Source organism: Hippoglossus hippoglossus, chromosome 3 (genome assembly GCF_009819705.1).
Source record: "Hippoglossus hippoglossus isolate fHipHip1 chromosome 3, fHipHip1.pri, whole genome shotgun sequence".
Taxonomy (NCBI): Eukaryota; Metazoa; Chordata; class Actinopteri; order Pleuronectiformes; family Pleuronectidae; genus Hippoglossus; species Hippoglossus hippoglossus.
In genome coordinates this window covers 10,085,526-10,107,956 of record NC_047153.1, presented here as the reverse complement: position 1 = coordinate 10,107,956, position 22,431 = coordinate 10,085,526, and the positions used below count along the sequence as shown (strand labels likewise).

General features: G+C 40.7%; 2 protein-coding genes across 5 annotated transcripts; one reads left to right on the top strand and one right to left on the bottom strand.

Moving 5' to 3' along the window:
• Positions 1 to 1,457: 1,457 nt before the first annotated feature.
• On the bottom strand, positions 1,458 to 9,017 carry cul4a (cullin 4A). 2 transcript variants are annotated; one of them, XM_034580739.1, is made up of 20 exons: positions 8,398 to 9,017; positions 7,192 to 7,307; positions 6,796 to 6,899; positions 6,557 to 6,626; positions 6,380 to 6,453; positions 6,141 to 6,303; positions 5,965 to 6,054; positions 5,749 to 5,831; positions 5,372 to 5,439; positions 4,864 to 4,982; positions 4,584 to 4,776; positions 4,363 to 4,467; positions 4,103 to 4,213; positions 3,818 to 3,903; positions 3,586 to 3,693; positions 3,330 to 3,443; positions 3,135 to 3,240; positions 2,858 to 3,030; positions 2,602 to 2,754; positions 1,458 to 2,379 (listed from the first exon to the last, which is right to left on the bottom strand). In XM_034580739.1, the coding sequence occupies exons 1-20, from the start codon at positions 8,537 to 8,539 to the stop codon at positions 2,284 to 2,286; spliced, it is 2,274 nt and encodes a 757-aa protein (XP_034436630.1). In that variant the 5' UTR covers positions 8,540 to 9,017; the 3' UTR covers positions 1,458 to 2,283. The 2 variants fall into 2 exon arrangements, with proteins under 2 accessions (XP_034436630.1, XP_034436636.1); XM_034580745.1 differs by having other exon boundaries at positions 3,586 to 3,684.
• An 841-nt stretch (positions 9,018 to 9,858) lies between these two features.
• Positions 9,859 to 19,515, top strand: tgfbrap1 (transforming growth factor, beta receptor associated protein 1). Of its 3 annotated transcripts, none has more exons than XM_034580187.1 (13): positions 9,859 to 10,118; positions 11,461 to 12,176; positions 12,784 to 12,978; positions 14,125 to 14,279; positions 14,458 to 14,540; positions 15,455 to 15,635; positions 15,751 to 15,911; positions 16,415 to 16,472; positions 16,580 to 16,723; positions 16,868 to 17,011; positions 17,230 to 17,389; positions 17,674 to 18,143; positions 18,514 to 19,515. In XM_034580187.1, exons 2-13 carry the CDS (start codon positions 11,480 to 11,482, stop codon positions 18,700 to 18,702), a joined length of 2,637 nt encoding a protein of 878 aa, XP_034436078.1. In that variant the 5' UTR covers positions 9,859 to 10,118; positions 11,461 to 11,479; the 3' UTR covers positions 18,703 to 19,515. The 3 variants fall into 3 exon arrangements, with proteins under 3 accessions (XP_034436078.1, XP_034436087.1, XP_034436095.1); XM_034580196.1 differs by having other exon boundaries at positions 9,882 to 10,118; positions 11,466 to 12,176; XM_034580204.1 differs by having other exon boundaries at positions 9,882 to 10,122.
• Positions 19,516 to 22,431: the final 2,916 nt, after the last annotated feature.

Sequence of the window (22,431 nt, the reverse complement as noted above, 5' to 3'; positions counted from 1 at the left end):
AATTCTAAAAGCTAGTACTTAACCCTCAAAATGTCCTCACTTCATAAGGTTCATACTTAAGGTGGCCCTCACAAAGTTATAAGTACAAGTACACACACATACACACATGGTACTGTGTCGGCTGCAAGTGCATGTGTTGTGGGTAGTCAGCTGACACCTTCGTCAATTCACGAGGGGGTGCAAAACCCTTGAAGGAACGCAGAGGCTGCTCACTTGCTGCTTTCCAAGACTTTATCAGGACCCTGCCACATTCTCCCTGCATACTTCTGCCTTGCTCTTCAACAAAAGACGAGCAGTTTAGTCGTCTTAAATCCAGACTACAACGCCCGAGGGCTTTTAAAGATGTTTTTCTAAAGTAAAGGATAAGCTGCATTTTTCCTGCTGTGATAATGAAAGTATTGAAAATCCCCTTCTTTTATTTTCAGTTCCATCTTCCAGTAACTCTGGAGTCACTTTCTTTAACATAGGTTATTTTTTCAATGTGTTTGTTGATTTTTCAGGGAATAACGCACAGATCTTGATTTTTAAAAGATGTCATATAGTGTATAGTGGGCTGATATTTATAAGTGTGTACAATTTGGCCTGGATCCATTTTTATCAGATTTCTTGAAACAATTTATTGTACAACTGTTGTTTAACTGAAGCTTCTCCAGTTGACATATTTTGTGTCGCTATGTAAAACTGTGTTATGTTTATTTCTTTTGACCTGATGCAGGGAATTAATAATACACGTTACATTGTTTTTTGGTCACGAGACTGCTTCCTATTTTCTATTTCATTTCCACAATAAGAACTATAAAAATCATGTGTAAGATTGTTCGGCCTTAACGGAGGTATTTGCTATTTGCTCTACTGAGGGCGATTCTAGTCATAGTATGGTTTAATGCCAAAAACATTGCAATAAAAGACAGAAATCGTTGTTATTCACTTGCCTAGACTGGTCATGATTTCATTACTATTAATTAGTTCAGATTTTTTATTCATCCTTATCTTTCTCATTTTGCAAAAACTGATTTGATTAAATTCAGTTAGACTGCAGGAGATGTCAGCATGAATAATTGCTTGGCTGAGAGGCAATTCCATCACTGTGTGAACTGAGAAAACTAAACTAAACTAAACCTCTGCCACAGCCCAACAGTTACCTTATGAAACTGCAAATTCATTAGATCATCAAAGTCCTTGAATCATTCTCTGAGAAAGTAACAAAAATGTTGAAAAATGCCATCGCAATGTTCGCGAATGTGAGAAAAAAATTCTTGGATCGGCCCACTGATCCAGATCTGCACCGAAATCGAATGTGTTTTCACTTGACCCATACGCATCTTTCCACCAAGTTTCGTAGTAATCCGTCCAGTCGTTTTTCTGTAATCCTGCTGACAAATAAACAAGGTCAGACAAAGAGTTCACCTCCTTAGTGGAGGCAACGAGCATCAACTGATTACCTACAAATCACGATCTGAATCATTAAATATCCATTTATTCAAGTTCACTTTTCTCACTCGTACATAGAATACAATCTGATCTACAAAAACATCAGCACATGACATTGGACATTTGGACATTTTGGTCAAAACATACAAGAAACCCAAAGACATACCCAAGTGGCTTGTCTGCAAATCATTTAGCATCTGTGTTACAAGTTATAACCCCCCCGTCTTCCCCTGCCTCATCTGACCCAGCCCCTCTGGACCCCTTCATCCATCCTCACGTCTCATGTCCTCAACAGCTGCTTCTCTGCCAAATCACGCAACCAACCAATCAGATTTACACTCAGCACTGTATGCAGCCATTCATGTGGAGAAAACCTTGAACAGAAATTAAAAACCAACAAAAAAAAAAAAAATTTCTTTAAACTCATGACAAACCAACTACAGTAGAAAATAAGCGATTTTTAGAACAAAAGGGATGCGGGGGAACAAAAATCCCAACCCGGAGGAGGAAAAAACAAAACAAAAACAGAGGAAAGTGCTCGTTATTTTCAGTTGAGTTTTGCATTAGCAGATTTGTAAGTCACATAAACCAACCATCAACAACCTGGGCCGCTCCTCCAGCCCCGTCTCACAGTCCCACAAAAAGATATCGCAGGGTGGGAACTGAACAGCCAAGTGTCTCTCATCTCACTGGAGCTCTGTGTGATCTGGACGCTGTGTCCAGGACTGTGGATGGAGGGAACGGTGGGCACCAGAGGAGAGTCGGGTGGCTGAAGGGCTGTAATGCTGTTTTGTGGGGGGGCAGCTGTCCGCATGCTGTGAGAGAAGCATGGCAGTGACAGTAGAGCCCCCTTTAGGCAACATAGTGGTACTGGTTTGGAGTCTCCTTGTCACGTTCCATGTAGTCTCTGTCTATGAGCGACTCAATGCGCTTCTTAAGATCGCCCGGCTGGGGAGAGGAAGGCAAAGCAGATGCTGATGAGCTTTCTCTCTCTGTGTGTGTGTGTGTGTGTGTGTGTGTGTGTGTGTGTGTGTGTGTGTGTGTGTGTGTGTGTGTGTGTGTGTGTGTGTGTGTGTGTGTGTGTGTGTGTGTGTGTGTGTGTGTGTGTGTGTGTGTGTGTGTGTGTGTACAATCAAAATCAAAAGGAATGAGAAGCTTGAGATGCCTCACCTTAACAGGGAACTTCAGCTGGTTGTAGAGCTCTGATACGAGGAGGTTGTGACTCAGGGTCTTCCTCATCTTCATGATGCGGACAACAGCCGCATCAATCTGATACTGTCGGTCTTGAAACACACGTTCTGTTGTGCTCACCTGCTCCTCTACCTGTGAGGGAAATGGGATATTAAATATGGAAAAGTGTGCCCAGGCTGAGGAGGAGTGTGTGATGAAAGAAAGAAAGAAAGAAAGAAATTTGCTAGTGTTTTACCGTCTCCTTCATCTGGATCTGGTTGATCTTGATGCGGAACAGTTTGTGTTTAAAATCATTGTTGAAATTAAAGCGGTCTCCGTCCTCCACATCTTTCCCTCGAGGGTTCTTGTTAAGGACTCGAGCTTTTCCGCAGGCCAGGGACTGCAGTGTACGCTTGAGCTCTCCCTCCTCTGTGCATGATAAGACAAATGTCAGACAGTGTGATACAGCAGGTAACTCTCTCCACTACAGAATAGCTGTACAACATATTCAAAGGCATAGTATAATGTGTAACCTATGCCGGTCGCAGTGCGAATCTCATCAATGCTGAACTCCTCTCCCTCATTAAACATCAGCAGCACCAGAGTCTGGAACAGGGAGACCTGCAGCTCCTTTTTGCCCTGCAGGAGAAAGCCACCATTGTAACTGCAGTTTATCAAACTGTCTCTCTCTCTTCTTCATGCCCCATTAGAATATACCAAGCGTTTACCTCTTTAAACTCTGCCTTTAATACAGCGTGACCCAGGGTTGGCTGCCACTGCAGCTTCCTCCCACTGTGCTTCCCCAGGTAGAACAGCTTGAACACCTCCTGGAGTTTGACCATCTAACAAAACATAGAGAGATTACATTTGTACTAAGTTGATGACCAAGATCACTATCATCAAAATACAATGAACACAGATATTTTGTTTGGACTGTTTTCCTCAATAACTTGACTTCATGCACCAATAGTCAAAGATTCTTACCTCTGGGGGCAAGTGGACCTCCATGGGCGTGTATGACGGCCAGTAGCCCATCGTGAGGATGTTAACTGTAAGTTCTATGTTGCTGGGTTCACTCTGGTTCTGCATATACTGAGAAAAAATATAATGTCAACTACGAATGAAAAATGCATTTAATGACCCAGTACAGCAGAAGTAACACGCACACGGCAAACACGGCATCAACCTCTTCAAGCTACACTTGTTTTCCTCGTACCTGTTTGAACTGGATCATGATGTCTTTGGACAGCTCCATGTCCTTAAACATCCCCTCAAGCTTACTGGTGAATGCTGCTCCGCATTCTGCAACCACATTCAAATTTTAAGTTGAATCTTACAGACAGGACAGTACAGGTAATGACAGTTAAGGGTTATGTGTCATTAAATACAATAAACCTCAGGTAGATACATTTCCTAAAACTGGGTTTATGAATCTGAAAAATGAAATTATTAATTGCAATTTGGTAATAAAAGCTATAAGAGATCGGACTAGAGATTTTACCGTGCTTGAGTTTGGAGAGCATGGACTTTTCAGCATCTACAGAAGCACTCTTGCCGACAAGCAGGCGTTTGGCCAAGTCCTTCTTATAAAAAGCTTCAAACACGTCTTTACCTGAAAAAAAGGAAACATATCAAGAGTTCTCCTCAAAGTGTAACAAGCTTCAAAGTGGTTAATTAAAGTAATTGGTTGAGAGAGAAAACACAGTGACATACGTAAACACCCCACGCACTGACACACACAGATAGAGAAGTGTAACTGACCATGAATGAAACGGAAGATTATCATTATCTTGTCCAGGATTCTCTCCAGCTCCTCCTCTGTAGCCTCCTTGTTCCCTGCTCTTAACTTAGAATCCACATATTTAGCTGGATAGGAAACAAAAAGCTGTTATCAAGACGTAGAATTCATAACAACCATGTTAAAATATGCAGGTCTGAAAAAACACAACAGCCATGATGTACAATTTCTTTGTCTGACCTACCAATGAGTTCTGCAGGTTTGTTCGGCCTCTTGTTGATAAAAGTCTCAAAGGCTTCCTTCATGGCGTTGATGAATCCCTCGCTCCTCGTGAAGCAGCTCTGTGCCACGTTGTCCATCTTGTCCTTAAAGTCCAGCAGCTCTTGCACCATGTCCTTGTCTTTCTCTGGAGTGCACACAATCTCTCCACCGAAGGTCTGAGAGCAGAGACCGTTTACAATAAGGTGAATATGATGCATTTCTCAGACATAGAGTATGTTTGTAGATCTACAGTATGTGTTTACCTTGATATAATCCCTCCAGAACTGCAGCAGGGTGGGAAGTCCCCCCTTCACCTTGCTGAAGAGCTGGTAGAGGAGGGCCAGCTCAGTCACACGATTCTCATCCAGCAGGGTGCTCAGACCTGCCACCAAAATGTTACAAATTACTGCATACATTCATGTATATATATATACTTTATATACTGGGGAAAAAAAATCCCCTATGTCTTAAAATAAAATAAAAAATCAAATCCACAAGTTGGAAAATGAAAGGATGTTTATAGCTCGACAAGAAGGGTAGATAGCATTGTTTGCTTTGGTCGGGTACATTTTAATCACAACTAGTTCACAGAGAGCCACAAAACAGATGAAGCAAATAAGCCTAAATAAGATTTAAAACAGAAAAGTAAATTCTGCATTGTTTATTTTGAAATGTTTATTCCTCTAGCGCAGTTCAATAAATATAGTACATATTGCCAAACACAAATGCTAATGTAAAGGACTTTCTAAATTCTTCCACACAAACACATACCCTTTTGTAGCATTGAAGTCATATGTTCTCCTAAAAGTTGTTTCTCAACACAGCTAATTAGAGGTTTCCTGTGAAATCATAAGAAGAGAATGAGTGGGAAGATATAAGCAAGCATTTTTCAAAAGTTAGAATAGATGCATAGATATTTATAAGTCTGACATTCCTGCACAACAAGCTCTCCACTTTGCATTACTATTCATCAAAAAATAATTACTATAAAAATTGTTATTTGTTTCCATTTACTTTCTGAGAATTTGTTTGCACATGAGATGGATGTTATTATATAATGTTAATTAAGGAACACAGTACACAGTAACACAGTTGAACATTAATTATTATTATTATAATATATATATATTAAGAAAGAAAACAATTACTGAGTGCTCTGGTCGAGGTAGCTCAAGATACGATCATTCTCCTCCTCTAACCGACGAGCCACATGATGCAGATACTCAGGCACCTGGACAAATACAAACACACATATTCAGTACGTTTGTCAACTGAAAACACATCCTTGGCATTTTGTGTAATACGGGTCACTGATTAATTAATGTGACCACATGACACATAGATCCATTGAGATTCTCACTCACATCTCTCTCCTGCATCAGCCGCTGACCCTCTGCTGCGTAAAGACGATTGGTCTCAATCAAAAATCTCTCTTCAAAGGAATCTTTGTAAACCTGAACATGAGAGGATCAGGAGATTAAATGACACGTGTTCAGTCTCTCTACTGATTATTAACAATGTTGACCAGGGGATCAGGTACCTGTAGGTCTGACAACATGCCCAATAGGCTCCTGAGCAGACTACGATCCACTGTCTCCCCGTTCCGCTCCTGTTCTACCTGCTCCAAAATGCCATCGACGGTCCGCTTTTGCACCGCACTGTCACTCACAATGTGGGTACGGAACAGCTCCAAGCCAGTGTCCCTGCAAAGTACACCTAACGTCAGCCTCCACAGAACACCTTAACAAACAAAGTGATTTGAATAAACTGTAGTTTTACCATATGGAGGGGAGGAGAGAATTCTGAAGCACGTAGGTACGATCCAGGAAGAGAAAGATACTTCGGATCATTATCTATAAAGGGAAAAGTGAAAACAGTCTAAACGTTGGATGATTTACACTCTTGCAGAGCAAAGTGCTGTTTTAATATTCACATCTGACAAACATCAAACCTTACAGTTTGTCTGCAGTGGTCCTGCCAGCAGCGATTCATTCGCTTAAGGAAGGAAAGGTTGTCCAAAGACTCTGTGAGATCCATGTTAAGGAAATTATCTGTCACTCACTCAAGTCATTGAACCAAAATACTGAATGACCATTCATCTCAAGAAAAATGTATAATAACCTTGGATGAATATACATGTTCCAGTGGGCTTAATATGTATCTTACTTACTATACTTATTCACAAAAAAGGATATTCTCTGAACTGGTAGATCTGGGCTTGCACATGATCTTCACAGACCTGCCGGAGCTGCTTGTATAGCGTGGGGGAGACTTTATAGGAACACAGGTTCTCCACCGCCTTCCAGAAAAAGAAGATTGTTAACAGCTCTATGCAAACAGCCAATGTCACCCAAAAAACAGTAACAAACTTTAACCCTGAGCTGAAATTAAACACTAGCATACAATACAATTCTGTGTTGTATGATCTGCTGAAAGATCATGTGTTGAAAATGAATAACTACAAAGCATTTGCTATGTCATGTTCTATGGTTTCGCACTGACAGTTTTCTACAATCCAACACTGCAAAATGTTAATCGAGGCCGGAGAAAAATCATCACACAGTATGGGTTAAGAAAGAAAGTCCGCAAACCTGATAGAGCTCCTCCAGGTTGTACTTTATAGAGGTGCTGTTCTGAATGGCTCCCACCGCATCTCGTAGCTTCAGCCATGTGTCTTCAGTGTAGTTCTCTGCTAGTTTTGGCCTGTCTGTTTCAAAAAGTCAGCAATAATGTTCATTTATATCCCCTCCACAACAGGACCGACACACTAACAACAGCCCATTCATGCAAATGAAAACTATAGAAGTTTTTAACAACTTTTTCCACTTACTTGGAATAATAAATAACTTCACACTTACTGCTTTACAAGGCAAGATTATATCTGTCTTGAATAAATATGTATTACAGGGATATGCAACAATGAACTAAGGCAGGAGCACTTCATACCCTCAGATAAGTTGGTAAATAAAAAAATTGAATGATGGGAGGTGCAAAAAGCAAATTTTGCTGGTTACAGAACTTTTCACTGTTGTTTTTCCATATTTATTTCTTATGAGTTTTTGTTAAATAACATTAAATGTAGTTAAATTTAGACCTCTGGTATTTTGGACTGCACGGCTTGTTTTCTACTTTCTTTAAAGTTGCGAAATTCTGCCTTTTTGTTGATTTCTCATAGAATAATTCATGGATCTTGATGACAAGAATAAATCGGACATATTTAGGGGTCAGATATGTATGAGTGTGCAATTTGAAGCAGATCCAACTAAAAATCCAGCTCTAGTGAAGTTAAATGTGGTTTCATTAGAGGACTGCTGGGCCTCGGTGGTCGTTTGTAGTCTAACATCCTAGTTTTGGTTTGATTTGGTCTTCATGTTAAATATTTGTAATTGACATGAGACATTTCCAACAAGGGCCATCAGTGCCACCTGCATTGCTCAAACTGGGTGAATACCTCTTATATAACAAGGTTATATGTCTTCTCTCGTCTCACCCACACCTGGAGGGCAGTGGCTTTTTCACACTGGTTACGTCTAATACCAGATGTGCAAAAACCAGATGTCGTGAGAGGCTCTTCAAAGCTAAAATAACTGAAGGCTAAACACCCAATGTGCTGTAATGAAAACAAACTCTGTGAAGAAACAGCCTAATCACAGCAGCCAAGACAAGCATGTTACACTTGACGTACGTAACTCAAACCACAGGCGAACAACTTTTTGTTTGGAACTGTACGATCTAACAGTTGGCTCACATGCTCTGCTCGATAGGTAACGTAGGAGGAGATCGATCGTCGACAATACCTTTGAAATTTTTGATCACTAACTTCTTTGAGGCACCACTTTTGCCTGAGGCCACGGCGGAGGTCCGGCCCATCCCGTTGGTGTTGTGCTCTGTTATGGCAGAGAAGCTGGCTCTCTTGTCCTGTCGAGTGTCCTCTGCCATTATCAGATTAGCGCTATGGCTTAACGCTGTGTGGGTCCAAGTGTTATGCTAAGTAACTGCGGGGTCTTCCTCTGACACAGCACGGTCCCTGCCGTGGGAGCGGTGGTCGGACGGCTCGGACACTCGCAGTCGGCTCAACACGCACTCGCAAACTACCTCGGACTAACGTAGGGTTAATTAAACAGAAAACATAACTGCGGTCAGCTACATAAACAAGCTAGCAGTTGTGTTATCTGAAACTGTAGCCCCCTTTAGCTTCACCGGCTAGTCCATGCTAGGCTCCGCTACTTACACGTTTTAGCGAGTTCAGTTATTGTGTTTTGCGACAGTACAGCAACACATAACGGCGACACATTCAGCGGTGACACAACAGATCCATGTTTTGTTGGTGGCTTTCTTTAGCATGTGGCTAGCTAGCACAACAAAATGGCTTTTCTCAGGCAGCTCTGTTGGACAGGTGCATCCTGGGTGAAAAGCGGCGGAGTCACGTTCACGGACAGTTTGGGATTTTTAACAGCTTGTTAACGGGTTTTCGGATTTTCAGACACACACTGACTTAACACGAGGATACAAATGTGACATTAATTGAGGATTGTGTAAATAAATAAATGAAGGAATAAATTCAGGGATTTGTCCATTAATAAGTAAATATAGAAACACAGAAATAGCATTTTATTTACTTATTTATTTATTTGTTCATTCATTCATTCATTTATTTATGCATTTATATGTTTATCTTTATTGTATATAATTTGACCCGGGGTGTTAATACTTTTGCAACACGTTTCATTTTGAATATAAAGACTCAGAGCACATTTGTTTTATATTATCATATTATATTTTCCACCACTATCCCATTAAAACCCATTGTTATATGGGAATCCATATCACTCTTGCTTTGACATACAAATACTTTGAAGTTTGGCTTAAAAGCCAACTGTCATATGAAAATCTTGTGTATCATTTGAAATTTAAAATCCTGGTTTCTCGTATAGAATCAGAGACGATAGCCAATAAAACATCATCAAAGTTATTGTGTAATCAACTTTAATGTTTGTACTGTGCAGCTTTTAATTGGTATGAGATGCAACCTGCATTAAAAAAAGTCAGTTCATAGATTTTAACACTTTACTATCTGATCTTGGCTATGTTACTGTTGGTGGCTGATTGTGTGTTTGTTTGCTTGTTTATTGTTACATTGTCTCTTGAAAAAGATCCATGACTCTAATCTGATTTGAAAAATTTGAATAAAATAATATAAAATAAATTTAGAACCCATTTTTCAAAGTGTTTACAAATCGTCAACAACTTCCCCTCCCACTCGAGAGTCTTGAACGCAGCCCCGCATCACCTGCAGCCAGCAGCGGCTCGGTGTCACTGGGTGTTTTCTACGGGACGAGGAAGGACCCACCGCCGCCGTTCAGGCTCCAATTTCCGCTTGTCAGTGCGGTGCCGACCACAGCAGCATGGGATAATTCATCCTCATGTGTGAATCTATGTCGTGGCCGCTGTTTCTGGAGTAGAGAGGCTCGCCTGCGTGTGGTGAACCCGCCTGCCGTCCTGAGCGCTGCCTGCAGCGGTAGGTATGCTAAGAGCTCCCGGAGAAAGTCGGCAGGAAGCTGGTGCGCAGAGCATCGTCTCAAGGGGAGAGAGGCCGGTTGGAAACCAGCAGCGAGCCGCTGTTTCTGTTTGGCGATTCAACAAAACAGCTCCTGTGTTCACATCAGTAACAACCCCTCCTTTAGCCACCCTAGAAACGTAGCCTAGCTTCATTAGCCTGCTAGCATGGACATCACTGGGGAGCAGACTCTGTAAGCTAACGTTAGCTAGCTAACTTACTCGGCTAGCTGGCCCAGGAGCAACTTAATCAAGTATAAAACCGACAACACTTTCCCCACATGTATAATATATGTTACTATCAGTTGATTCCACCTCCTGACAGGTGGTGTTAACCAGTGGACTTCGTTTTGTTGCTATTGTTGGCCTTTGTGGGTTTGACAAGCTAGCTAGCGTTAACGCTATTAGCTGTCACCACTGGGAAATGATAATAAAGTGGATTATACGCTTCTATGTAAAGAAAAGCAAGTTACCTAACCAGCACAGAAATTGATGATACACCCTTAATAATATTTGGTAATGAAAGAAACACACTATCATGTTTGATAAAAATAGTTACAGATGTGAATAAGGGCTTGACTCTAAGTAATACGTCAAATTAAGTCCCTACACAGGCAAAAATAAAAGCAAAACACACAATGCAATTTATATTAATGTATATCAGAGCATATACATTATTAACTGATTAAACAATAAGCACAAACGTATGTTGACAGGAAGTTATTAAACCCTGTGCACAGTCATATGTCTAATGTGTAACACACTGTGTTGTGACAGTCACCTGTCGTGTCAAACCCGCAGTGATGTCTGGCACTGGTTTACAGGAATAGTGTAAAAGATCACATTATAGTTTATGCCTGGAGAATTTACAATTCATGTGTTAATTCTCAGCTTCATCTAAATTAAACGGGTAACACTCGCCTACAGTCAAAGGCAAAATGTTTGATCTTAACTGAGCACAAGCTGACCTGTGTGCTGGAGAGTTGATACAGTTTATAAAGCTAGAAACAAGTCTTTTCATTTTATTTCAGTTAATTAATTATTTGAGCTCCCAGAGCCCAAGGTTTCTAACCAATACTCCAGATATTTGGCATTTTAAAGTCTCACTCTCACGTGAGTCTTTATTCAGAGGAAAATCTCTGACCTTCTTCAAAGCAGAATGAAAGCGTCCATACCTCATTATGACTCAGATATTGCCAGTGAGTTCTTAATGTATCCAGGACGTGGTTTGCACTACATTCTAATATTGATTGTTTTGACTCGACTGCAGTTTTCTTGATGCCTGTCTGTTTTGTATCATCTAGTGTAGATGCCTTGGCTGAGATGAGTGTGAAGGCTTTTGAGCTTGTCCCCGCTGTGGAGCGAGATCTCCTCATGGGCGACAAAGCTCGGATCAACATCGAGTGCATTGAATGCTGTGGGAAGCACTTGTACGTGGGCACCAACGACTGCTTTATCCACCACTTCTTGCTGGATGAGGTCACGTCTTCCAAAGGGAAACTGAGTTACTCGCCTCAGAAGCTGCTGCACAAATACCTGGGCCTCAAGAAACCAGTTGCTGAGCTGCGGGCTGCTTCTGCTTTGGAGCGCCTGATAGTACTTTGTGATGGAATCGTGTTCCTCGTTGACATGGTGACATTAGAGACTGTGCCCTCAGCTGCAGGAGGCGGAGCCAAGATCAGAGGTGTTACGGCGTTTTGCATTAATGAGAACCCGGTGAACGGGGATCCCTTCTGTGTGGAAATGGGAGTACTTTCCTCCAAGCGGCGGACAGTGCAGATTTTCATGGTGTACGAGGACAGAGTCCAGCTGGTCAAAGAGGTGACCACTCCTGAGCAGCCGTGTGCTGTCAGTCTCGATGGTTACTTCTTGTGCTTGGCCCTCGCTACACAATACATGATCCTGAACTACAACACAGGAGCTTCTCAAGACCTCTTCCCTTACAACAGTGATGAGAGGAGGCCCATTGTAAAAACGATCGGCAGGGAGGAGTTCCTCTTAGCAGCACCTGGTGGTCTCGGTAAGTCAGTAACAAAAACGAGGTATCTGCAGATCTTAAGAAGTCTTTAAAGATCCTTCGAAGCTTTTATATACTCTTAACTTGCATATACAAAGATCCTGGATATTGTTTCTCGCCTGCCATGGATGGTAACACAAGTTATGGCAGATCTTTAATAATTTGATTGATTATTTCTTAATTGGTTAAACCATCCATAAATGTTCTGCCGCTTATCTAGGTCCACATCACGCAAACTAATTTATTACATTACAAAGAATTTTTTTTATACACAGCCTGGAAGTTCTGACAAAAATGTATCAGTTTGTTTTCTTTCTAGTAACTGTCTCTACTGGTTTTCTGTTATTCTTCGACCTGTATGATCAGAAAAAATGCTTTATAATTGACATTAAAACAATGAAAACAATTCTTCAATTTAATTTGGTGAACCCTGCTGAATTGTGTCTTGAATTTTAATTATTAACCCGTTTCCAGGAGTTATGTGTGGTCAGTGTTGGCAACCCACAGTTATTATGCACAGTATTTATCATGTAGTGAATCAAAACCAAACAGGCTTCATACGTTGTAACATTAACAAATGTTCACAACCTTTGTCCCCTGCTCCCTCCAGGAATGTTTGCCAATGCAGAAGGGGTATCTCAGCGGGCTCCAGTCAACTGGTCAGAGAGCGTGATTGGTGCCGCTGTGTGTTTTCCATACGTGGTGGCCTTGGATGAGAGCTTCATCACCATCCACAGCATGTTGGACCAACAGTTGAAACAGACCCTTTCATTCAGGGATGGACACATTCTGCAAGACTTTGAAGGTATTAACATGTAATGCTGTCGTCTAATCAAACCACTTATTAAACAGGAAAAAGTAATAATCTAATTAATGTTGATGCCTTTTTTACATTATTCATTAAACATCGTGACAGGTTTAATGATGAATAGTCAATAAGCTCCCTTACTAATACACACTTGTGTGAGATGATGTAAGAACAAGGTGAAACAGGTCTTGCCTCCAGCAGGTCTAATAATTAACATGAATCAACCTTGTTGCAGTTTAGGACTTGATTTCATAAACCTCACTGTACTGTGTGGTGCTACAAAAGACTTTTTACAACTTTTCATATGCAGTGATTCTCCAAGACCTTTAAACTTCAAACATTTTTTAGTGGAAAGAGTTTGTGTTTGTCCATCTGATTTATAGGAGATAATTTAAAATGGATGTTTCTTTCATAGTGATGTGCTTCTGTTGAGGAAAACAGGCTCTCTCATTAAAAAGTAAGATTTCTGGACTGAGTCACCAAAATATTTTATAAGAGAGCGACTGAAAGCTGTGACGAGCTGTACACTGGGGTCTTGACTTCCCTCATGGGGTATAAAGCCCAGGCAGCCTTTCCTGTTGCAGCATATCTTTCAGTACAGTGGTAGAATAAAGAAATATTACACTACATAGCTTTAAAAAAAGAAGCAACTGGGAGGCACCTGTAAACTCACCTGTACTGCAGGCTCCCCCACTCGTTTGTTTAAAGCTCTGCAGTGCTTTGAAAAATACGGAGGCTTGACTCCTCCTGCAGCGGCCACGATTTGTTTCCGACCCAGCCCTGTGCTGCGTATATCTTTCCCCGATTCTCTCTTCCCATTTCACGCTTTCTGTTCACTGTCATATCTATAATATAAAGGCGTAAAATGCCCATAAAATATCTGAAGAAAAAAACCAAGCAGCTGAAAGATGATAAGCTTTGGAAAACAGGCGCACAACATTCATCCTCATAGTTGATGCTCAGAATAAAAGCTCTGGAAACCCTGTCAGAGTGTTTTAACATTCTATTTGTTACCTCTGGTGTTTCTGCAATCATTCAAAATGATGTTTAAAGACTAAAGCCACCTGTGATATCACTGTACATATTTCTGGTTGTGTGAGAGCGCTGCTGAGGTACTGACCTGTGAGTCTTGTGTGTTTTTAGGGAAGGTAATCCTGGCTTCCACTAAGGGAGTGTACGTCCTGGTGCCTCTGCCACTGGAGAGACAGATCCAGGACCTACTGGCCAGTCACAGAGTGGAGGAGGCGCTCACCCTCACTGAGGGAGCACAGAGAAATATTCCCAAAGACAAGTTCCAGGTAACAAACTGTGTGTTTTAGATTTTAATGGCTATATTGAAAAGATGAGTCATAGTCACTACAGTAATATTGGTATCATATTACTCAATGATATTATAACTTTAAATTCATCTGAATCACATAATTGAAAGTATTTTTATAAACTAAACTCTCATACTGTCACTTTCCGCATGTACAGATTTTGCACAAACGAATCCTCCAGCAGGCAGGCTTCATACAGTTCGGCCAACTTCAGCTTGTAGAAGCAAGAGAACACTTCAGGTAAGAGTCATTGATCATTTACCACCTTTTGTGAAAACATCATTTGATGGGTCATGAGATTAAATTAAACCGTTCAGACCCAAGGTTTTCCTTGTAAAGTCAGAACGTTCCCGCATCTACAAATATAATTTTAGTAAATCGTATTTCTCTAGAGTTAAAATGTTTCCTTTTAATTACCATTGCTGATGCTTTTGACCCTCACAAACCTGCACATATTGAGCTGTGGGCGTTCAAGGACTGAAATCAAATCGAAAGTTGAAATAAATTGTTAACCCTTGACCAGCAGTCATAAAATTAACAGGGTTATTCATTAGTTACAATCTTTTCAGAACACACATTTTATTTAGACTTCAGGAGCTTTGCTGTCTCTGTATAAAGTGGTTTTGGAGACTTGACCAAAGCTGATACCCCATTGTATTCCAAACTGTTTCAGCAGTAACTGTTGTTTATAGCACCTGTAGTTGAACCTTTTGTTCCAACTCTTTGTGATTCATTTACGACTTCATAATTTTATGGATGCCACAGCCAAGGAGGGTCATGTGTGTTTTCCTGTTTCAAGGTTTGGCCACGGACAGAGAAACTTTAGATTTGCTTTTGGTGTAAATCTGAATCCACATAATGGTATAATTTTTTTAGATATCACACTTTGATATTTCAACTTTCAAATTGAAAAAGAATATGAAGATTTTCCGTTATTAAAAACTTCCCAGAGATAGACTGGTGACCTTTCCACGGTGTATCTTGCCTCTTACCCTCTTACTCAGCTGGGATGGGCTCCAGTCACCTCAACAACCCTTAAGTGATGAGCTGTATAGCTATTAATGGTATTATAACTATAACAAATGTTAAGGATCAAGCAGTTTTGAGTTGTGGTGTGCATTTCTTGATTTATTTATCAATATATTTATTTTCAGGAAGGGTCAGCTGGACGTGCGAGAGCTGATATCTCTCTACCCTCTACTGCTGCCATCTTCCTCTTCTTTCACTCGCTGCCACCCTCCTCTCCACGAGTTTGCCGATCTCAACCATCTGGCACAGGGCGACCAGGATAAAGTGCTGCGGTGCAAGAGATTCCTCATCAGTTATTTGGGCGAGGTAAATGGAGAAAAAATCATTTTGTTTACACCAGATTTTGCAGAGTTCACACGACAGACGTCCTTGTCGCACTGTTAATGTATAACAAAAAGTCTTTCTTCATCCTCACACACAGGTACAAAGCACAGAGGTGGCTAATGGTTGCAGAGAGGACGTGGACACAGCACTGTTAAAGCTGTATGCTGAACAAGATCACGACAGCCTTCTAGACCTGGTAGCTTCAGACAATGCCTGCCTGATGGCAGACAGCGTCCCGTGGCTGGAAAAATATCACAAGTATGTATGCCATCATTTTTTATTTAACATGCTCCTTTTTGAGTTCATGTAATTTAAAATGTGTGAAAATCAGTGAATTTCAACACTGATACTGGCATTGACACATGCAAACGGTTAAAGTGAAACAACACCCATTTATTTTGACTCCAGATGGACTGAGCTTGTTAAATATCGTCTTTTTATGTGAATTTGGTTTGAGTGTTTTATGAAGATTTTAGTAAAGTAGTGGTCTCAATTTATTCATCTAATATTTTTCTTAACACTGTGGTAACTGGAGGAGGAGAACACTCTTCAGTGTAATTTCCACTAATCCACTAAGTCTTACAGGGACGATGAGGCTTTGTTGGGTAAATACTTTTTTTTGCCCCCCACTGTTAATTGCCACCCGGGTAAAGCTTCACCACTGTGCCCAGTTTAGTTAATCCATTTCAATTATGTTTTACAATATTTGAGTCTTGAGGGATCAGCTTTGCCTCATTCATGCTTCTTTCTCCCTCTCTTAGATATTTTGCACTTGGGCTGCTCTATCATTATAATGGTCAGGATTCAGCAGCGCTTCAGGTGTGTACACCTACTCATTTGCCCATCATTTGATTCTTACAGAAGAATCAGCACCAATATAATGTTTGATAATGTGAACTTATTAGTTTTTCTTATGTTTGTGACAGTTGTGGATTCGTGTGGTAGATGGGGATCTGCAAGACTCTACAAGATCTGATCTTTATGAGTACATTGTGGACTTTCTCTGCTCCTGCTCCAATCCGGACCTTGTATGGAAGTATGCAGACTGGGCTTTGCTGAAGAATCCCACCGTAGGTTACCTGTACATTAAATGGCCTCAGTAACTGCTGTCAAAGATTGTTAGTGCCAGTCAACTTGTCATTAAGGTGATTTTTAAACATATCTTTCTAATATTGTGCATAAAGTGGTATTAACATGCCTCTTTTTGTTTGTAGATAGGCATCCACATCTTCACTAAGAGACCTGTCTGTAAAGACCACCCACAGTTGAATTCTGACGATGTCATCACTTACCTGGGAAAGCACAGCCAGGCGCTGCTTCTTTACTTGGAACACCTGGTGTTGGAGAGAAAGATACAGGTACAAAAAAAGGATGAATTATCTGCTGTTAATGCGAATGAGAGGTTTTGGTGAGAGAACCGGAAGGTGGACCGCCTGGTTCAGGTTTCTTCTTCAATTCTTATTCAGAGAAATTAATCAAGATAATACCTTCATGTTGCCCTTTGAGGATTTAACTTCTATTTGTTACATCAAAGCAGCTTGATAGATTTTTTTCTCTCCATGTTTGTGGAACGCAGAAAGAGAAGTTCCACACACACCTGGCTGTGTTGTACCTGGAGAGGGTCTTGTCACTGCTCTCACAGTCGCCCACAGATGAACAGCAGCTCAGCAGTGCTAGAGACAGACTCCAGGCCCTGCTCAGGGAGTCCAACCTCTACCGTGCACAGTTTCTTTTAGGTGAGACACGTGTCTGAAGGTGACTTTCTGTTGCTGTGTAAACTTGTATGAAAGCTTTTTTTGCAATATTTGAACCATCTCTTGTTTAGTGACTAAATGGTTCTGGTGTTTAGTTTGTCATAGTACAATCAATAATTGTTTTGGCTTAAATGTAATGCAGGCTTAAGTGCAGTTCTGGGTGAAAAGGAAGTCCTCCAAAGCTTTATGACCTTTTTCCAAATTGGCTTGTAAAGTCATCGTGCAGGTTCTGACCGCTGATGTTTTGTGCTCTCTGCTCTGCTTAGGTAAGATGGAGAACTGTGAACAACTGCTGCTAGAGCGTGCAACACTACATGGGAAACTGGAGGAGCACGATAAAGCTCTGCACATACTGGTGCACAAGCTCAGAGACTTCCCTTCCGCCGAGGCCTTCTGTATATGGGCATCGTCTTGCCGGGACTCTGCTTATCAGCAGCAGCTGTTTCACTTGCTCTTGGGAGTTTATCTTGACTCGACGAGCCATCCTGAAAAATCCCAGACTGCAGCAGAAGGTGGCAGTGGAGACTTGGAGATGGCAGCAGTGGACCTCCTTAACCGTCACGGCGAGGTGTTCGACGCCGCCCGTGTCCTTCGCATGTTACCAGAAGGCTGGTCGATGCAGCTGCTGCGGCCCTTTCTGGGTCGATCGGTCAGGGCCAGTATGCACGCCGGCCGCACCTCGCAGATTGCTCTGGGGCTTGCCCACTCCGAAAACCTTCAACTGCTGCATGACAGGGTGAGAAATGCATAGCATAATGAATGATTTAATAAATGTGCAAATAAGATGAATAAATGCATGTGTAGTTTAACATGCTAGAGTTAAAAAATACAGTTTGTGACCAAGCTTGTTGCTTGAGGTGCAATATTAACAGTTATTAAAATCTCTTATTACCTACTCTTTTCATACCTTTTCCAATAGATTACGCAATCTTGAATAAACCAAATTAAAAAATAAAATAATTAGCTTAAGTAGAGCTGTAAAAACAATTTTTTTAACATTTTAATCTGCAAACATTTTTATCATTGAAAGATTTTAGGGTGTCACCTTCGCGTCCATTGCTGCTTTAATTCATTGTCACTCTTCTGTCGTGTGTTTTCTCCTCCAGTTGAAAGAGCGTAAGAAACCCATCTTTGTGTCTGATCAGAAAGGATGCCACCTGTGCCACAACACCTTCAGTGAGCCCGATGTGGTGTGTCTGCCCGGTGGAGTGCCTGTCCACACTCACTGCGTCGCCCAGAGAGTAAGAGACTCTCCCACAAAGAGACTGTTAACTAATAACAGTAACCACACGTGAGACTCGATCCTTTAACCTGTCATGTGATTTGCGATCGGAGGCACCAAACTAAAGCAGGACATGCTGAGATTTGGGATGGCTGAGGACTGAGGGGGTAAAAAACAAAAAAAGCACAGAGCACACTTTGCCATTGAAGAATATGCTGTGGAGTTAATGAGAGATGCAAACAAAGCTGTGTTGGCCTTTGTATGTGTATGTGTGTGAGGGAGAAACCGATGATTTCAGCTATTTATTCCTGTGCTTCAATAAAACCACACTTTCAGATTGCAAGTTTTTATAGAAGTAAAAAACACAACATCTAAGTCATCGGGCCCTTTTTAATATATTTAAACAAAGACGGGCTGCTGTCCTTTTTTGTGAGCTCGGTACTGTTTCCGTCCTTGTCCTCACTCGTACAGTTTTACACCTGAATCTGAGAAACCGCTCGAATTACAGAAAACTCACAATATTTGAATTATGTTGAAATATTATTGAAGCATGAACAGTATCACCACTGGTATGTTTTTCGGCTGATCAACTCATATGGGTAACGTATTATTAATGTCCTAACTTGCTCATCGAAATGTTATGTTTCAGTCTCTTACTCCTGAGATCTGCTCTCGGTGCTGCTTTAATTTCTCCCTCATCCATTTGGGTGGTCCATGCTATCGTCACAGTATTTCAGTCAGTGACTTAACGGCAGCAGTTTAATCCAAACCTTTTCCATGTTGAATGTCCTGTTGTTTAGATTATCGCCTGTGGAGCAACAACAACGTAAAACACTACGTGAAATCTTACATTGGCTCCATTAATCATCAGTAAGTCAGTTGTGGAGACTCCTGTCAATACTCAAACTGCACCAAGGATGACTTTGGTCGACCTTCTAAAAACAAAGCGCAAATCAAATAAACTACTGATCAGTACACATGGCAGCAAATGTTACGGCTCAGTTATATTGTGGAAATAATGTGGAAATCAAGCTTCAGATATATTTGTTTGATATCAAGTAACTGAATGGGATCGTCACTGTCCACCTGCCAATCATGTTGTTTGTTCAGTACAAACAAGGATATAGATAAAGTTAATTTAAATCCTGCTTCTGTCAACACTAAACAAATGTCCTGTCAAAATGTGCGGCTGGAAAACTTCTATAATGTGTAGTAAAAGAGGTAATTTGTTCCAAACAGGTGAATAAACATTGTCAATCAGTATCTGTGAGTATTTCACTTATTTTATTCTTATCTTGTAATTGTTATTTTTCAGTTTAAGCTGCAAAAAAAGATTCTGCCCACTGGATGGCAGTACGGTGTAATCTTTTGAAAAACAAATGCAATCAACCAGAGGTACTTTGTGGAAATGATTTAATGTTCTTTACTAAGATTCTGCCCTGGATCTGAATGTCTTTTTATGATAGAGAAAAATTCCTATTTACCTGTTTGGAACAAATCCTCCAAACCTGTTTACATTTTATTCCATCTCTTATCTCACACCCCGATCTTGGTTCAAGTGAAATTCTTTTAAAACTGCTGTTAAAAATATCTTCCTGGAAATCATGAAAAATTACAACCTACCGTGACAGTGCATTGGTATGAAAATAAAACGCTCGATGAGGATGCAGTGCTCCAGCATTCCTAATGAAAGTAGTGAATGAAACTGCGAAGACAAAAACTTTTATCACCCACGACTTTGATGGCCCGAGAACATACGGCTTGATACATCCCAGCTTTCATAACTGTCTCCCCCCCAAGTGCTGGAGTTACGGCTTTAACCTTTTAATCCTGACACCTCTCGCAGAGACAGAAGTCGGCCCCATTCTATCATAATGAAGCCCTAAAATTCTTAACAGACTTGTCATCACAAAGCACTGCCTTTTCCTTTTAGTGCTTTCCAAACGTCATGTTCGTGTCAGAAACCAATAAAGTGCGGCTTGGACCTCATAAACGTTTCTTCCCCCAGACAGACATAACTAATAGCAGGTGCATAATGTGTCCGTCTTGCTAAATTGGGAGAGCAGTCACAATCAGGGACGTGTTCTTAAACATCTGCTGGAGGGGATGCTTTGCTAAAAAAAAAATTCTCAACTATGTCAAACTCTCACTTTGAAAAACTGTGTTATACAAGAAGACGCATGAATTTCATAATGGAGGAATGTGAGAAACCCCTGAACACGATGATGTAAAGCTGCTGCACATGGGCTTACACTCTTACATCAGTGTGGATCCATGTTTTCATATTTGTCTCTTGTCCTAGAAATGTGCCATTGACTCACTGAAGATGCTCGTACAGATTTAAAGTAAAAACAAGAAACGTTTGCAGTTTTCTCTCCACTAACACAAATCCTCACCCTTTACACACTGCAAACTCCATAAGAAGTTTCATCCAATTGAGTTCTGAAAAAGAAATTAGTCAGTATCCCTCAATCAAATCCTCCAAGTCTTTATTATTTAACTTATATGCGACTCTCCACCCGACCGAAACACATCACTGTTGTGGGGGTTTCGCTCGTTTCCTCCGGTGCCTGTGCTGTTGATCCTCGCCTTCTGTGACTGTAAACCCATTTCCGTTGGGGAGTTTGTGAAACATGGGATGATTTTTCCATCATGGAGATCTGATCTGTTGTAGATTGTGTTTGTCGACTCGCTTTCCATCCGTGACTGAAATTCACAGCTTATGCAGCTTCGGTCCAAACACTTTTGAGTGTAGCTTGCTTTAAAGTCCTCCTAACAACGACTTCAAGTAATAATGATAAAAAAAAAATACAGTAAAGCTCTGTAAAAACAAAAAACAAAAAAAGAATGCTATTGTATTTTATAAATATATGTATACTGGTATGTATATACTGCATTTGTACTTGTTGCTTTCTTAATCAATGCCAATGTGGATGGATGTGTACAAACTGTGAATCCGTCCCATTTTAATAAACATGAAACTGTCTATCAACTCATTACGTCTCAGTTACACGTGTAGGGGAGTGATGATGATTGGCAGATGTAATGTCGTCATGGATGGATGGATGGGTAGAAAATACATTGATCCACTTGTTAAAATTCAGTTGTCCAGTTTCCAGCAGGTCATATGATTGTACTATCTACAGACAGAAATGCAGACGCATGGGTAAATACACCATAAACTAGGATGGCACTCAGTAGAGCACATACCTCCACCAAAGCCCAACAGTCTCCCTATGAAACCACATTTAAATTCACTAGATCAGGATTTTTATTTGGACCAGCACCAAATTGCTCACACTCATGAATATCAGTCCCCTAAATGTGCTTGTTGTTTCATCAAGATCCATGAATTTATTTCCATTAGTTCTCAGCGTGCAGAGCAAAATAATCCACAATGGAAACCCGCAGGAGGTTAGTGTTTACAGCCACCAAATACATTGATGCATGAATATTAATATAATAATGCACAATATAATTATTTGTGTTTCACAGGGGACATTCTCTTCATCAGAATCAGAAAAGCTTTATTTATCCTTCCATGTGCTCTGCAGCCATCTTTGTTGTCTTTATTATTGGAGCATGATAATTGGATATTTTCACTTGTTGTGCACTGTGCATGTGTGGCAGAAACATGGTTGGTAACATCTGTGTGTTATTTTAGAGTGTCGCAAGAAACAATGAGATTAGTAATACAGATTTTGGGTCCAGAAGGACTGGGACTACAGTGAGCATAGGTTCTCCTTGATAGTTATTTTTCTAATTATTTGTTTTGCTCATTAAACCAAAATTGTATTCTTGA